The sequence below is a fragment of the Orycteropus afer genome, unplaced genomic scaffold (assembly GCF_000298275.1).
Source record: "Orycteropus afer afer isolate SDZICR_OR568_19922 unplaced genomic scaffold, OryAfe1.0 scaffold00362, whole genome shotgun sequence".
Lineage (NCBI taxonomy): Eukaryota > Metazoa > Chordata > Mammalia > Tubulidentata > Orycteropodidae > Orycteropus > Orycteropus afer.
Window position 1 is genome coordinate 2,188,257 of NW_006921949.1, and position 18,071 is coordinate 2,206,327.

The 18,071-nt window shown below is 36.5% G+C and overlaps 1 protein-coding gene across 1 annotated transcript in view; it reads right to left on the bottom strand.

Annotated features, from left to right (window-relative positions):
• Positions 1-18,071, bottom strand: part of ADAMTS6 (ADAM metallopeptidase with thrombospondin type 1 motif 6) — a 461,116-nt gene that overhangs the window by 422,560 nt on the left and 20,485 nt on the right. The window contains exons 4-6 of the mRNA XM_007952853.2: positions 17,830-18,041; positions 16,807-16,890; positions 16,170-16,315 (exon numbers count right to left, since the gene is read on the bottom strand). Of these exons, the coding sequence (XP_007951044.1) occupies positions 16,170-16,315; positions 16,807-16,890; positions 17,830-18,041 (442 nt within the window). The remainder of the gene's footprint in view (positions 1-16,169; positions 16,316-16,806; positions 16,891-17,829; positions 18,042-18,071) is intronic.

The following is an 18,071-nucleotide window of genomic DNA, read 5'->3' on the forward strand; positions in this document are numbered from 1 at the left end:
ATCTATATGCCTACAAGGAAGGCCAGTTAATACTACTATTATTCAAATTTATACACCAACCATCAAAGCCAATGATGAGGAAGATGAAGATTTTTACCAATTTCTGCAGTCTTAAATCGACTGAACATGCAATCAAGATGTGTTGATTATCACTGGTGATTGGAATGCAAAAGTTGAAAACAAAAAAGAATCACTGTAGTTGGAAAATTTGGCCATGGTGACGAAATAACACTGGAGATCACATGATAGAATTTTACATGTCAAAGACTTATTCATTGCAAATACCTTTTTCCAACAAAATAAACAGTGGCTGTACACGTGGAGTTCACCAGATGGAATACACAGGAATCAGACTGACTACTTTTGTGGTAAGAGCAGATGAAAAAGCTTAATATCTTCAGACAAAACAAGGCCAGGAGCTGATTGTGGAACAAACCATTAACAGTTCATATGCAAGCTCAAGTTGAAGCTGAAAACAATTAAAACAAGTCCATGAGAGCCAAAATATGATCTTGAATATATGCCTCCTGAATTTAGAAACCATCTAAAGAATAGATTTGATGCACTGAATACCAATGACCGAAAAACATATGAATTGTAGGATGACATCAAGAACATCATCCATGAAGAGACAAAAGGTCTAAAAAAGGTGCTAAAAAGACAGGGAAGGAAGAAAAGACCAAAATGGATGTCAGAGAGACTCTGAAACTTGCCCTTGAATGAAGAGTAGCTAAAGCATGTGGAGGAAATAACAATAAAAAGAGCTGAACAGAAGATCTCAAAGAGTAGCTCAAGAAGACAAGTCAATTATTATAATGAAATGTGCAAAGACATAGAGTTGGAAAGCCAGAAGGGAAGAACACACTCAGCATTTCTCAAACTGAAAGAGCTGAATAAAAATTTAAACCTCGAGTTGCAATATTGAAAAATTCTATGGGAAGTGTATTGAACAATGCAGGAAACATCAAAAGAAGATGGAAGGAATACACAGAGTCACTGTATGAAAAAGGTCCATGTTCATCCATTTCAGGAGGTGGCATATGATTAAGAACGAATGGTACTGAAGGAAGAAGTAGAAACTGCACGAAGGAATTGGCAAAAACAAGGCTCTGAAAATTGACGGAATACCCATTGAGATATTTCAACAAATGGATACTGTGCTGGAAGCATTCATTCATCTATGCCAAGAGATCTGGAAGACAGCTACCTGGCCCACTGACTGGAAGAGATCCATATTTGTACCCATTCCAAAGAAAGCTGATGCCACAGAATGTGGAAATTATTGAACAATACCATCAATATTGCACGAAAATAAAATCTTACTTAAGATAATTCAAAAATGGTTGCTGCAGGTTATTGATAGAGAGCTTCCAGAAATGCAAGCTGGATTCAGAAGAGGACATGGAACGAGGGATATCACTGCTGATGTCAGATGGATCTTGGCTGAAACAGAATACCAGAAATATGCTTAGTAGTGTTTTATTGACTATGCAAAAACATTCAATTGTATAGATCATAACAAATTATGGATAACATTGGGAAGAATGGGAATTCCAGAACACTTGATTGTACTCATGAGGAACCTGAACATAGACCAAGAGCCTGTCATTCAAACAGAACAAGGCGATACTGCATCATTTAAAATCAAGAAGGGAGTGCATCAGGGTTGTGTCCTTTCACCATACTTATTCAATCTGTATGCTGAAAAGATAATCCAAGAAGCTGGACTATAAGAAGAGCATGGCATAAGGATTACAGGAAGACTCATTAACAACCTGCAATATACTGATGACACAACTTTGCTTGCTGAAGGTGAGGATGACTTAAGGCACTTACTGATGAAGACTGATGTCTACAGTCTGCGGTATGGATTACACCTCAATATAAAGAAAACAAAAATCCTCACAATTGGACCAATAAGGAGAATCATGATAAATGGAGAAAAGACTGAAATTGTCAAAGACTTCACATGACTTGGTTCCACAACCAGCACCAATGCAAGCAGCAGTCAAGATATCAGACGATGTATATATAGCATTGGGCAAATTTGCTGCAAAAGACTTCTTTCAAGTGATGAAGAGCAAAGGTGTCTCCTTGAGGACTAAAGTGTGCCTGACATAAGCCATGGTATTTTCAATCGCCTCATATGCATGTGAGAGCTGGACAATGAATAAGGAAGACTGAACAAGAGTCAATGCTTTTGAGTTGTGGTGTTGGTGAAGAATGCTGAAAATACCATGGACTGCTAAAAGAACTAACAAATCTGACCTGGAAGAAGTGTAGACAGAATGCTCCTTGGAAGCAAAAATGGCCAGACTTTGTCTCACCTACTTTGGTCATGTTGTAAGAAGGAACCATTCCCTGGAGAAGGATATCATGCTTGGTAATGTGGAGGGTCAACAAAAAAGGGGAAGGCCCTCAACAAGATAGATTGACACAGTGGCTACAACGATCAGCTCAGGTATAGCAAGGATTGTGTGGCTGGCACAGGACCAGTGGTTTTGTTCTGGTGTACATAGGGTCACTATGAGTCGGAGACGACTTGATGGCACCTAACAATATGTACGTCTGGCAGTAACATGTTGAGGTGAGAGGAGAGTGACATTGGCTGTGATGGTTAAGGTCATGTGTAAAACTGACTGGGCCATGATTCTCAGTGGCTTGGCAGTTATGAAATGATGTAATTTGCCAGTTATGCAATGATAAAGTCATCCTCCATTTTGTGATCTGATTTGGTCATCTTCCATTTTTGCCTAACACTGATTTTCACATAATCACCTGATCTTTGGAACCTGTTCATGTTGACAAGTCAGGAAAAGGTGTATATTCTCTGACCATGATGGAATTAAATTAGAAATCAGTAAAATAATAATTGCTAGAAAATATGCAAAAAGTTGGAACTAAATAACATACTTCTAAATAGTTCCTGGTCAAAAAAGAAATAAAACAAAAATGAAACATTTAAACTGATAAAAACTGAAAACACAACATACTTAAACATGTGGGATGCCAAAAAGATGCATGTAAGGAAAACTTTTATAACATTAAATACCTATATGAGAAATCAATGATCACAACTTCCACCATAAGAAATTACAAAAGGAGAAAAATAAATCAAAAGTCACTTAAACAACAGAAACAATAAAAGTCATAACAAATCAAATAGAAAACAGAAAAGCAATAGATGAAATCAGTGAAACTAAACTTGAGAATACCATTGAAACCACTAGCCAGAGCCATCAAGAAGAAAAAAGAGAGAAGACAAATATTACCGATATAAGGAAGAGAGAAAGATGACATCACTATAGATTCTACAGATAATAAAAGGATGTTGTTGTTGTTGTTGTTTGCCGTCGAGTCGGCCCCGACTCATAGCGACCCCTCCTTGGGTTTCCGAGGCAGTATCACTACGGAAGTAGGATTGCCCAACCTTCCTTCCGAGGAGTGGCTGGTGGGTTTGAACCGCCAGCCTTCTGGTGAGCAGTCAAGTGCCTTAGGCACTATGCTACCAGAGCTCCTAATAAAAGGATAATAATGGGCTATTATGAATAACTATACTAATAAATTCTACAACTTAGATGAAATAAATAAATTCCTTTAAATACTTAAACTGCCAAATCTCACTGAAGAGCTAATCTATATAGCCCAATTTAAAATGGTAGTTAAAAATTTTCTCACAAAGAAAATACAAGGTCCACAGGGCTTCACTTGTAAATTCTACATACATTTAAACTGACTGCCACTGAGTTGATTCTGACTCATCACAACCTTATATTACAGAGCAGACCTGCCCCATAGGATTTCCAAGGCTATAAATCTTTACAGAAGCAGACTGCCTCATCATTCTCCAGGGAGCAGTTTGGCAGGTTCAAACTGCAAACCTTTTGGTTAGTAGCCTAATGCCTTAGCCACCACACCACCTGAGCAGTTTCCACAAACATTTAAGGGAGAAATAATAATAATTCTACACAAATTCTTCCAGAAATTCAAAAAGGAGGAAATACTTTCCATGTCATCCTATGTGGTCAGCACTACCCTAATACCAGAACCAGATATTGCCAAAAAAAATTACTACAGCCCAATACCCCTCAAAAATACAGATACATAAAATATAAACAAAATTTTAGCAAATCATATCTAACAATATATTAAAATGATAATATATCATGACCAAATTGGGTATACCCTAAAATTACAAGGTGAGTTTAACATTCTAAACCAATCAATGTAGTGCATTATATTACCAAACTATAAAAAGATCATCATAATAAATGCAGAAAACATGTGACAACCTCTAACAACCATTCCAGATAAAAACTCTCAGCAAAGTAGGAACAGAAGGGAACTGCCTCAAACTGATAAAAAGAATCTACTAAAAACTTATAGCTAACATCATACTTAAGGGGGAAGAACTGAATGCTTTCTTGTTAAGATAAGGAAAAAGACGAGATACCTGCTCTCACTATTTCTCTCACCATTGTACTGGAGGTTCAAGCCAGTTCATTAATTTAAGAAAAAGAAATAAAAGAAGTTGCTAATGATTAAAATGAAGAAGTAATATGGTCTTTATTCTCAGTATTACATAAATGATCTAAATCTTAGATCATTTATGTAGAAAATTCAATATACTCTACAAAAATTACTAAAACTAATAAATGAACTTTGCCACAATGTGCACAAAGATAATTGACCAAATTGTAAGTATTTAGACAATTTTAGGTACTAAGGGAAAAGGTGCTTCTTATTTCCATTTTTAGTTGAAGTTTAACAAGCAAAAATAAGTAATGGCTGAGCTGACCATCATCCTACTTTGCTGGTCCTAGTTTTTAAATGTTATCAGGCACAGTTAATGGCACCTTCTTTCACTCTTGCAAGTGTCCCAGTTTGCACAAGAAATTATGTGGTGACCCTACACTGTCAAAGTCCTAGATTGGAATGGAAATGGAATCTAAATAAACACTTTCAAGTAATAAACCAATGAATTAGAGATGAAAGGAAAAAAAAAACTAAAGACGGAAGAAGAGGAGTCTGGGCAGCAGGTTTGAGTAGAAATGGTAGGACCAGAATAAGAAAATAAAAAAATGTTTGAAAATGCCTGAATACTAAAACTAATTTATTCACAATCTGAATCCAAGCTTCTTATGATGCCCATAAAAAAAAACAAACCAAATTCACTGCCATCAAGTCGATTTGACTCCTAGCAACCCCTCCTTGGGTTTCTGAAGCGGTATTTCTACAAAGTAGATTGTACAATCTTCCTTCTGAGGAGTGGCTGGTGGGTTTGAACTGCCAGCCTTCTGGTTAGCAGTCAAATGCCTTAGGCACTATGCCACCAGAGCTCCTTATGATGCCCATAAACCTAGCATGTACTTAAAACTTTGTTGCTATTGTTGTTATGTGTCCTCGAGTCAGACCCGACTCATAGCGACCCCTCCTTGGGTTTCCAAGGCAGTAACACTATGAAAGTAGATTGCCCCATCTTCCTTCCAAAGAGTTGCTGGTGGGTTCAAACCGCCAGCCCTTTGGTCACCTACAAGGGGCAACCAATAAGACTAAACTCGGATTTCTCAGCAGAAACTATGCAGGTGAGAAGACAATGGGATGGTACGTATAAAACACTGAAAGAGAAAAAATTCCCACCAAGAATTATGTTTGTTTTTGTTGTTATGTACCGTCTATGTACCCAGAAAAATTGTCCCTCAAATATGATGGTGAAATTAGAACATTGCCAGACTAGAAGAAATTAAGGGAATTTCTTAAAACCAGACCAACCTAACAAGAGATGCTAAAGTGAGCCCTTTGGACAGAAAGCAACAATAGCCAACAACAACTGACCATTAACACACATGATGATATAACCCAGAAACCAACCCAGCTATGGAAGTATCCAAAGTAAATAAGCCCATGAGATTGTCAACAGGGAACCTGAGACATCAACTGACAAACTACAAACCAAAAAGAGGGAAAAACTGTCATTACAGAACTTCTAGATGGTCAGGAAGTCAAGACAACTACAAGATAGAATGGACTGTTCTAAACGTGGGAAGAAAACTAAAAATCACAGGGTAAAGAAAAAATGATAAATCTTCACATCAAAAAAGAGGACCAGCATAAATATTCAGCAAATACTAAAACAATAGCAATGAAAGAAGTGATAACACGACTCACAAATAAAACGTGCTCAGCATAGAAAATTATATGGAACAAAGAAATTGACACTACGAAAAAGCCCATAACAAAAATCACAGCAACAAATTTATATTTACCAATAATTACATATCTGGCAAGAGACTTATCTCTAAGATTTATAGTGGAAGAGTGGATGACCAAACTATGGTACATACACATAATGGAATGCTATGTAGCACTAAAGAATAATGTAGAGTCTGCAAAACACCGCATGATATGGATGAACTAGGAGGACATTATGCTGAGTGACATAAGTCAATCACAGAAGGACAAACATAGTATTAGTTCATTGTTGTAGAGGGTCAGGAAAGGTTTATATATGGAGAGAAGCATTAATTGTTGGTTGCTAGGGGTGGAAGGGGAGGGAGGGAATACTGAAAAAAAAATTCATTGACTCATGTCACTTTAGTTTTGTGTATTTCACTGTACATAAATTATATTTCAATAAAATGCATTAAAAAAGAGGAAAGAAATTGAACAGGTCATAAAAACAAAAAAAAAAAAAAAAGTCCTGGTCCAGATGGTTTCACTGGAGAATTATAATAAATGTTCAGAGAAGAACTGACACCAATCCTACTCAAACTATCCCAGGACATAGAAAAGGATGGAATCCTCCCAAATTCATTTTATGAAGCAAGCATAACCTTAATACCAAAACCAGGAAAAGACATCACTAAAAAGGAAAACTACAGACCAATATCCTTCATGAATATAGACACAAAAATCTTCAACAAAATCCTAACTAACAGACTCCAACAACATTTCCAAAAAAATAATACATTACGACCAAGTGGGGTTCATACCAGGTATGCAGGGATGGTTCAACATTACAAAAACAATCAATGTCATCCATTACATAAGTAAAATAAAGAAAAAGAACTACATGATCATATCAATTGCTGTAGAAAAGGCATTTGATAAAATCCAACACCAATTCCTGATAAAAACTCTCAGCAAAATAGGAACAGATGGGAAATACCTCAACATAATAAGGGACATATATGCAAAACCAACGGCTAACATTGTTCTCAATGGAGAGAGAATGAAACCATTTCCCATTTGTACGAACAAAGGATGCCCTCTATCACCACTTCTATTCAACATTGTATTGGAAGTATAGGCCAGGGCAATAAGGCAAGAAAGGGAAATCAAAGGCATCTAAATTGGTAAGGAAGAAGTCAAACTATCCCTATTTGCTAATGATATGATCCTATACATAGAAAACCCAAGAAACTCAGCAAGAAAACTACGGGAACTAATTGAGAGATTTAGCACAGTAGCAGGATACAAGAGGAACACACAAAAATCAGTTGGATTCCTCTATACCAGCAAAGATATTGCTGAAAAGGAAATAAGGAAATCAATACCATTTACAAAAAAAAAAAGTCACTGCTGTCGAGTCATATCCGATTCATAGCAACCCCTCCTTGGGTTTCTGAAGCGGTATCACTATTGCCCAATCTTCCTTCTGAGGAGTGGCTGGTGGGTTTGAACTGCCAGCCTTCTGGTTAGCAATCAAATGCATTAGGCACTATGCCACTAGAGCTCCTACCATTTACAATAGCTACCAAAAAAATAAAATACTTGGGAATAAATCCTACCAGGGACAAAAAAGATCTGTGCAAAGAAAACTACAAAACACTAATTCAAGAAATCATGAGATCTATGTAAATGGAAGAACATACCACACTCATGGATAGGAAGATTGAAATGGTGAAAATGTAAATACTACCCAAAGCAATCTATACATTCAATGCAATCCCAATCCAGATCCCATCCACATTCTTTATGTGGAAAACCCCATCACTAATTTTATATGGAAAGGAAAGAGACCCCAGATAGCAAAGCAATACTGAAGAAGAACGAATAGGAGGTCTCACACTTCCTGATCTCAAAACCTACTATACAGTTATAGTAGTCAAAACAGCCTGGTATTCACTGACCCAAGTCACTTTGTTGTTGTTGTGGTTGTTATTTGCCATCGAGTCGGACCTGACTCATAGCTACCCGTTCTTGGGTTTCCGAGGCAGTATCACTACGGAAGTAGATTGCCCAATCTTTCTTCCGAGGAGTGGCTGGTGGGTTTGAACCACCAGCCTTCTGGTTAGTAGTCAAGTAAGTACCTTAGGCACTACGCTACCAGAGAATTTCACTGTACATAAATTATATTTCAATAAATTGTATTTAAAGAAGAAGAAGAAAAAAAAAAAAAAAACCAACCTGGTATTGGTACAATGACAGACACATAGACCAATGGAATAAAATCAAGAACCCAGAAATAGATCCATTGACCTATGGTCAGCTGATTTTTTACAAAGGGCTGAAATTCATTAAATGGGGAAGAGATGGTTTAACAATTGGTGCTGGCAAAACTGGATATTCATTTGCAGAAAAAGGAAACAAGATCTGTACCTCACCCCTCACACAAAAACTAACTCCAGATGGATCAAAGACTTAAATGTGAAACCTAAAACTATAAAGTTCCTCAAGGAAAAACTAGGGGAAAATTTAGGGACCCTAATTTATGGCATAAATAGACTGTCAACCATAACCCAAAATGCACAAACAGCAGAAGATAAATTAGATGAATGGGACATTCTAAAAATTAAATTTTTATGTATTCAAAACACTTTAGTCCAAAAGACTAAAAATAGAATCTACTGATTGGGAAAAAATATTCAGCAATAACATATCTGACAAGGGATTTATCTCTAAAATTTATAGAAAACTCCAACACCTCAACAACAAAAAGACAAACAATCCAATGGCCAGAAGACGTGAATAGACACTTTACCAAAGAGGATATTCAGGAGGCCAACAAACACGTGAAGAAATCCTCACAATTATTAGCCACTAGAGAAATGCAAATCAAAACAACAATGAGACACCATCTTGCCCCAGCAGCAATAGCAAAGTTCAACAAGACAGAAAATAACAAATGCTGGTGAAGACAGGGACACACTGGGACTCTCATACACTGCTGGTAAAAAGAAAAAATACCAAACTCATGGCCACTGAGTCGTTTCCAACTCAGAGCAACCCCCACTGGATTTCTGAGGCTATAAATCTTTACGGAAGTTGTTGTTGTTGTTGCTATGTGCCGTCGAGTCGGACCCGACTCATAGCGACCCCTCCTTGGGTTTCTGAGGCAGTATCAATATGGAAGTAGATTGCCCCATCTTCCTTCCAAGGAGTGGTTGGTGAGTTTGAACCGCCAGCCTTCTGATTAGAAGTCAAGTGCCTTAGGCACTATGCTACCAGAGCTAGATCTCCCAATCTTCCATCTGTGGAGCAGCTGGTGGGTTTGAATCGCTGACCTTCCCGTTAGCAGTCAGTCTTTTACCCACTACGCCACCAGAGCTCCACACTGCTGGTGAGAATGTAAAATGACACAACCACTGTGGAAAGCAGTATAGTGATTCCTTAAAAAGTTGGAATTAGAAATACCATTTCATCCAGAAATTTCATTACTAGGTATAGATCCTAAATAAGTCAGAGCCAGGACAAGAACAGATATATGCACACCTGTGCTCATTACAGCACTATTTATAATTGCAAAAAGACAAAACAATCTAGGTGGCCAACAAAAGAAGAATGGGTAACCAATCTATGGTACATACTACAATGGAATACTATGTAACACTAAAGAATAATGTAGAATCTACAAAACACCACATAATGTGGATGAACTTGAAGGACATTATGCTGAATGAAATAAGTCCATCACAGAAGGACAAATATTGTATTAGTCCATTATTGTAAAAAATCAAGGAAAGGTTCATATATGGATGGAAACTTTCTTTATTGCTTACCAGGGGTGGAAAGGGAGGGAAGTCTCCTAGATAGGTAGAGACAAGTATTGATTTGGGTGAAGGGAAGGGCAATGTACCAAATGTGAGTGATCAACACTGTGGCATTGAGGAAGACGAAGACACAGGTACATGAGAAGTACAGACAACAAAGATGAATCCTTTTGTACATACAGTAGTGTGTTGCCAGTGATGACAGATATTGATCTATGGGTGTATAGATGGGTGGCCAGGCTTAAGGACCAGCTATGTCTAGGCAGGAGGGAGTGTCCCCATGACCAGGTATAGGGGTGGCAGAGGATGTTTGTACAAGCATATTTGCATGTGCTGTAAGAATATCTAGGTAGATAGTAGAGCTGACAAGGGACAAGGTTGTGGGGATTTCTTGGCCACAGCCAGCTACCCGGAGGGAGCAAGTAATTATACCTGTGGGCTCAGGACCATAGTCACAGGGGACATCATGGCATACTACAGAAAAACTTGTTCCACATTCTACTTTGTTGAGTAGCAACTAGAATCTTAGAAGCTTGCAAGTGGCCATCTAGATACAATGATGGGTCTCTCCTCATCCAGAGAAAAGAAGAATGAAGAAAACCAAAGATGCATGGAAACAATTAGTCCAATGGAGTGGTACACCATGCGATCCACAGCCTATATGATCATGAAATCAAAAGAACTAGATGGTGCCCAGCTACCAACTGTCAACCACTCAGAGGTGTATCCATGTGGAGATCCTGGATGGAGTGAAGAATAACATGGAACAAAAGGCAAAATCATAAAAAAAAAAAAAAAAAGACCAGGTCTGCTGGCCTGATAGAGCCTGGTGAAACCCTTGAGACTATGGCCCTTAGGTGCTCTTCAGGTCTGGAATTAAACTCAATCCTGTGGCTTCCAGCCAAATAATAGACAGGCATAGGGGCTGAACATTTACATCAGGTAGAAATACTACTTAGAGTGATAAACCATGGGAGAACAGAAGGGTACTGTTTGCACAGGGAGACAGCTCAGGGTGCAGAAGTGCATGGGGTGGAAGGACACCGGGAAGAGATAACTATAGGGAGTAAGGGGGAAGGGAGCTGTTGCATTGTGGGGAATTATAGTCAATGTCATGAGACAAAATGTGAATGAACTGTTGTATGGAACATGAATTTGCTCTTTTACCCAAATCACAATAAATTTTTTTTTTAAAAAAAGTAAAAACTGCTTTAATCCAAATGTTACAGGCAAAAATATAGCAGTTTTTAAATTCCCACTAGAAAACATTAGTTGACTTCAAAAATTCTAATCCTTTTATAATCCAGCAGCATCAAAGCAAACAGTCATGACCTTTTAAGAGGATAAATATGCCCATTTTAATTAAAGACTTTACATTATTTTATGTGGTGTGCAATTTTTGCATTTGTATTTTGAGATGTATTTATGTGCCCTGTGTTTATATAAATGAAAAGTGTTAAAAGGAAGTACAGTTATTGAAGAACAAACATTCCTCAAAATTCTGTACCTTCAATTTTCAAGAAGTTAGGCTAATGAAAAGAAATAAAATAGTGATACATGATACAATATGGATGAACTTTGAAATAATTAAGTGAGAGAAGTTAGTCATGAAAGACCACACATACTGCATGATTCCATTTACATGAAATGTCTAGAATATGCACGTTTATAAAACAGCATTCAGCTGCAAACCAAAAGGTCAGCGGTTAGAATCCACCAGCCGTTCAGTGGGGGAAATAATGAGGCAGTCTGCCTAAGTAAAGATATATAGTCTTAGAAATTCTAAGGACAGTTTTACTTTGTCCTGCAGGATTGCTATGGGTTGAAATCAATTTGATGGCAGTGGGTTTTTTGGGTCATAGAAACAGAAAGCAGAATAGTGGTTGTCTAGGACTGAAGCAGGAGCTCTGGTGGCATACAGCCTAATGTGTTTGACTACTAACCAGATGGCTGGTGGTTCAAAACCACCAGCCACTCCGTAGAAGGAAGACTGGGCAATCTACTTCAGTAAAGATTCACCACCTTGGAAACCCAAAGAGGGTCACTATGAGTCAGATTTGAGCCAACGGCAGCAGTCCTAAAGCTCTGAGCAAATCTGTTGCAAAAGACCTCTTCCAAGTGATGAAGAGCAAAGATGTCTCCTTGAAGACTAAGGTGTGCCTGACACAAGCCATGGTATTTTCAATCGCCTTATATGCATATGAGAGCTGGACAATGAATAAGGAAAATCAAAGATGAGCCGATGCTTTTGAACTGTGGTGTTGGCTGAGAATGCTGAAAATAACCATGAACTGCTAAAAGAACTAACAAATCTGTCCTGGAAGGAGTACAGCTGGAATGCTCCTTGGAAGCAAGAACGGCCAGACTTCATCTCATCTACTTTGGTTATGTTGTAAGAAGGGACCATTCCCTGGAGAAGGATATCATGCTTGATAATGTGGAGGGTCAAGAAAAAGGGGAAGGCCCTCAACAAGATGGATTGACACAGTGGCTACAATGATGGGCTCAGGTATAGCAAGGATTGTGGGGTTGGTGCAGGAGCAGGCAGTGTTTCATTCTGCTATACATGTGGTCACTATGAGTTTGAGATACCTAGATGGCACCTAACAACAACAACTGCTTCACCCTTCATTTTGTTTATATTTTAAACTAGTGATAAGAGGTCAAAAGGCACATTTATCTGTAAATGATTTCAGCATAGTGTTTGTAACCAATCATAATTAAAGAATAAAAACACTAAAACAGCACAGTGTAATCAAAGAGCACACAATCACCTAGGTTTGAGCCTTGCTCTTTCACTTATTAATGATTTTGAGCAAGTTACATAACTATTCTCAACCAGTTTCCTCATTTCCAACATGGGGAAAATATTAACAATAATAAGTACTTCACAGAGTTGTTTTCTGGGGAATTAGGAAAAAAAAATAGATCTGAATATAGTTTTGCAAAACTGAAAGGAAATTTATCAATTCATTGGGTTTCCATTGAGTAATCATGTAAAATGTACCAAATGCACCAAGAGGCATTTTCTAGCCTCCATTACATAACTAATCCAAAATAATGCGAGATATGAACTCTTTGAGTTAGTACCCTATCAAATCTTGAGATTACTTCTAGTACTAGTTTGACTGTTAGGAGACATGCCGGCATTCAGTACAAAGAAATGGTGGATAACTGCCCAGCTGGGTTTTACTACATGAATATTTATCAATGTGCACCCTAGGTGTAACTTCTGACACTTCATGCACAAGTTAAAAATCCAATGCAGATTCAATAATGAAAATGTGAAGTATCAGGAGCCCACTCTGTGTTGAGTTGTTGAGGGCAGATAGGATTTTACAAATACAAATACAGAAATCAATGTAAATATCTGTGATCATTTATAACAAACATGTTCATATATTAAATCATATATAACAGTTATTTTCCTTTCGGTAATCTCATTATCAGCAATCATATGCATATATATTTTTACACAAAGGTTTCTACATTTGTACAATTTTTAGTATTTTTAAAAGTTCTTTAAATATATACAGGGATCATTCTAGACAACAAGTCTGTAAAGAATTGCAGTACTTATCAGACTGACATGTCAACACATATGAATATAGAGCTGTACAATGTTGTTTTTATTCAGTAAGCATGTCATAAACAAAATTTTCTGGTTGATGATGCCAGGTGGATAAAATCAATTAAACAAAGTAAAACTGAAATAAAATAAGCTCAGCAATGTTAATTCTGCAGTTCAGTTAACAAGAAAATTTTTTTTAAAAGCTACATTCACATTTTCTAACAGGGTCTCAAGATTCAGATCCCATATAAAGTCAATTATTGTTATTCTCAGTAGTTATGTTCTATAAAGTTGCTGAAAACACTAAATTAGTGAATACTGAACAATTGCTCCTATGGGAAATACATAGTTTCCTGCAAACCCCTGGTCATGACATTTTTGTCAACTGATCAATATATAACCTTGATTTATGTGTGTTTCTGTTAAAGATATCTTGTTTAATAGATATTGCTGATTCATTAAATTAGAACTCATGATGAACAGGACTAAAACTCATACCTGAACAAAGCTTATCTCAGCTCATATTTTCTACCTAAGGCATATCACAGCTTTTTCATTCTTATGAACACCAGACAGCACTTCACTAATGCTAGGGGGACATTTCAAACAGCTAAATCACCAAGAAAAAGCATAAAAATGCTAGAAATGTGACATAAAATAACAGTAAGAAGGACACTTGTTTACAATATGAGAGGTGAAACAAGAAGGAAGAATGTCACCTTATTCAATGTCATCTAAAAACATGTATGTCAGGTGACACAAATTTTTTTGACATTTAACATATGGCCACAAGTGATTGTGAAACACCACAAGTATTAATTGTGGGATTGCAAATTAATTTTTGCAAAGAGACGAATTTACAAATATTGAATCTACAAATAATGAGGATCAACTGTACTTTATACTTCATAGAGCTTAGTGTAGCATCAGGAGGCTTACCACAGTGATGTATATATTAAATACTGCCTTGCAAATTACAAGAATAATCAAGATAATAAAGGCTATTATTCCATTTAGCCAAAACAGAATAATGCTTCCATTTTGCTTGTTGTTTATTTCCAGTTGTTTAATTTTGTTTCTTTTTTAAATAAGGTCAAAAGGTACTCTTATCTGTAAATGATTTCAGCATGTTTCTAACCAATCATAATTAAAGAATAAAAATATGAAAACAGCACAGTACAATCAAAGAGCACACAATCACCTTGGTTTGACCTCTACTCTTTCACGTATTAGCTTAATGACCTTAAGCAAGTTACTTAAGTATTCTGAACCAGTTTCCTCATTTCCAACATGAGAAAAATAATAACAATGATATCTACTTCACAGAGTTGTTCTTGAGGGAATTAGGAAGAAAATTAATCTGAATACAGTTTTGTAAAACTGAAAAAAATATATAAATTCATCGGGTTATCATCAAGTAAACATAATTTTGCTTGAGACACAAGATGTACAACATATAGTATATTCTAATAAATTTGTTTCTTTATATTTATCCATCTTGGCTAAAACTTTTCTTTTTTTAGTTAAAAAATTATTAAATTATCATTAAAAAAAGAACAGGCTTACTGGTCTGATAGAAACTATTGAGACCCCTGAGATATGAGCCCCTAGTCACATTCCAGGGAGCTCTGGTAGCATAGTGCCTAAGGCATTTGACTGCTAACCAGAAGGCTGGCAATTCAAACCCACCAGCCACTCCTCGGAAGGAAGGTTGGGCATTCTACCTCTGTAGTGATACTGTCTCAGAAACCCAAGGAGGGGTGGCTATGAGTCGGGTCCGACTCGATGGCACATAACAACAACAATCACACTTCAGGGCTGGAATTGAACTCACTTCCCTGGCTTCTAGTCAAACAACAGACAAGTCTACAAGGTGAACAATTACACCAGGTGGGTACAGTGTTTAGACCAATCAATCATGGAAGAACAGAAGGGCAGCATTTGCACAGGGAGATAGATCAGAGGGCAGGAATGCATGGGCAAGAGGGACACAGGGAAGAGAGCTGTTACATTGTGAGGATTGTAATCAGTGTCATGAAACAAAAGGTGTATCAATCATGGAATGGAAAATGAATTCGCTTTGTAAACCTTCACCCAAATCACAATAAAAAAAGAAAAGAAATAAAAATAAAGTATTTTTAAATAAAACAAACATTCACTTAAGTATATCATGTAACTACCAATCTCTTCTTCCCTTTTAACAAGTTTCAACATAACTTGGGAGTAAATATTATTTCATAATCAAGAGTAATAACTCTTATCTTTGTTTTTTAAATATATATTTTCCATACTTTTTAATTATGTTTTTATTATGTATTTTTTTCTATTAAAAATTATATACATGCTTTCAATTAAATCCTATGAATAGATCTTATCAATAGAAGGAAAGATATTTACTAAATTTCTAAGTCAAATCTTAATTTTCTCTTTTCTTTATTTGGTAAACAAAATAATGGTGTAACAGATTCTTTCTTAGTGGTGAATAATTATCATTTTGCTTTTTCTATACTCATTACCTGATGAATGAGGCTTTATATAGAGCCAAATATAGTTACAATGTAAACAAACACAACAAACAAAGGAAAAATACTTGCAACAAACCATACCTAGTAATAAGAACTGCATTATCGTGGTGGGCAATCCCATTTTCTGGAATGGTGTTTCCATCACTTTGGTGGGAGAGAATGGATTTCTGCCACTTACAGAAGCTATCGAGGGACTTGTCTGCATGGTGGTTTATCTCCAAGTTTGGCTGCAATACAACATGCATACCAGAAATGTTCCAAACAAATTACTAAGGTCAGTTAAAACTTGAAGACTAAAATGGGACAATAAGATGCAGTAGTTTCTAGGAATAATCTCTTGCCAATTTTTATCTCTGTAAAATCTGACCTACAGTTCATTTAGTGTATTATTGAACAGATATTCTTTCCAGTTGCAGCTGTAATAATGTGAGATTTATCAGTGTACAAAACAAACCAAAACCATTATTATAATCTGCCATGCAAATGTTCTCCTTATATTGATATATATAGTTAATATTCATATACATAGGTTTACCATGATGTAAGATATCTTGTCAAATATCTACATGTTGCTTAAAATATTAAGCACTTAGAGCTGAAAATCATACTCAACTAAAATGTCCTAGGAGGATCAACAATAAAATATACTCTTTTATAACACATAATTCTACAGCCTATATGTTAAGAATTTTAAGTTAAAAAATTAACTCATTCTTACCTGATCTTCTGTGAGAACAATTAAGCGAGCCACTATAATATTCACAACGTTTCCTAGACTGGAATCACGGTAAAGTTTGGCAACCTGACCTCCAGAAAAGAAAAAAAGACACAAAGTCAGACAAAAATCCTAAAGTGATAGTTTGATTTTATTTAAAGAATAGTGACATTCTTTAAAATGAATTTTTTAAAAAATGAATCTAATTAGTGTGCGTATCATTTAGAACACTATCCTCAAAAAGTGTTGGTATAAAGTTTTGTTGAACAAGTCTACCTCAAGAAATATTCTCTCCTAGAGGTTAACTAGTATAGTAATTAGAGAGTGACCTGATGTTTTAAGTTATTAAAGATCCCTTAAACAAGATTTAACCCAACCCAGTCAAAAAGTCTTATCTGAAAAATGGACAAAAGGTCACTTTTACATTTATTTTCTATAGAACATTAACAGATCAGTAATTTTTCATTTTTGTTGTTGTTGTTTGCTGTCGAGTCAAACCCGACTCATAGCGACCCCTCCTTGGGTTTCCGAGGTAGTATCACTACGGAAGTAGGATTGCCCAACCTTCCTTCCGAGGAGTGGCTGGTGGGTTTGAACCGCCAGCCGTCTGGTTAGCAGGCAAGTGTCTTAGCCACTATGCTACCAGAGCTCCCATTTTAGATTAGTAAATTCTTAAAACCATTATATACAATTGATTCTCATTACTCTAGGTAGCTATGTTCAATAGAGTCACTATGGACACTGAACTAGCAAATACCAAACCAGTGTTATTCAATCTTATCAAAGAATGTGCCCATTGGGCACTCAAGTTTTTCACAGTTCAGTGCATGTGCATGTCTATAAATGACTCCAGGACTGTTGACATTGATTTTGAGGTTACAAATAAATTTTTGCAAGAAGGTAAATTCACAAATACAGAATCTGAAAATAATGGAGATCAACTGTATTTTGCAATAAGAATCCCTGACTAATAGAAAAACATAACAAGCTAGTAAGAACCATATTACATAGAGGGATCAAACTTACAATATTCATTACACTCAAAATGTAATGTTCAATATCCTTCCGACCATGGTAGCCCACCATCATTTTGTCTGCTACCACCAATGTTTCCACAAATCGCTCAATGCTTATTGACCTCTTCAGTCTATGACGGATGTATGTGTCATTAATTGGTAGTGAAGAAATTAAAGCAGATGTATTATTCAGCCACCAAGGTTTGCCATTTCTTCTGAGATCTATGATAAAAACAACCACTTCAGATGGAT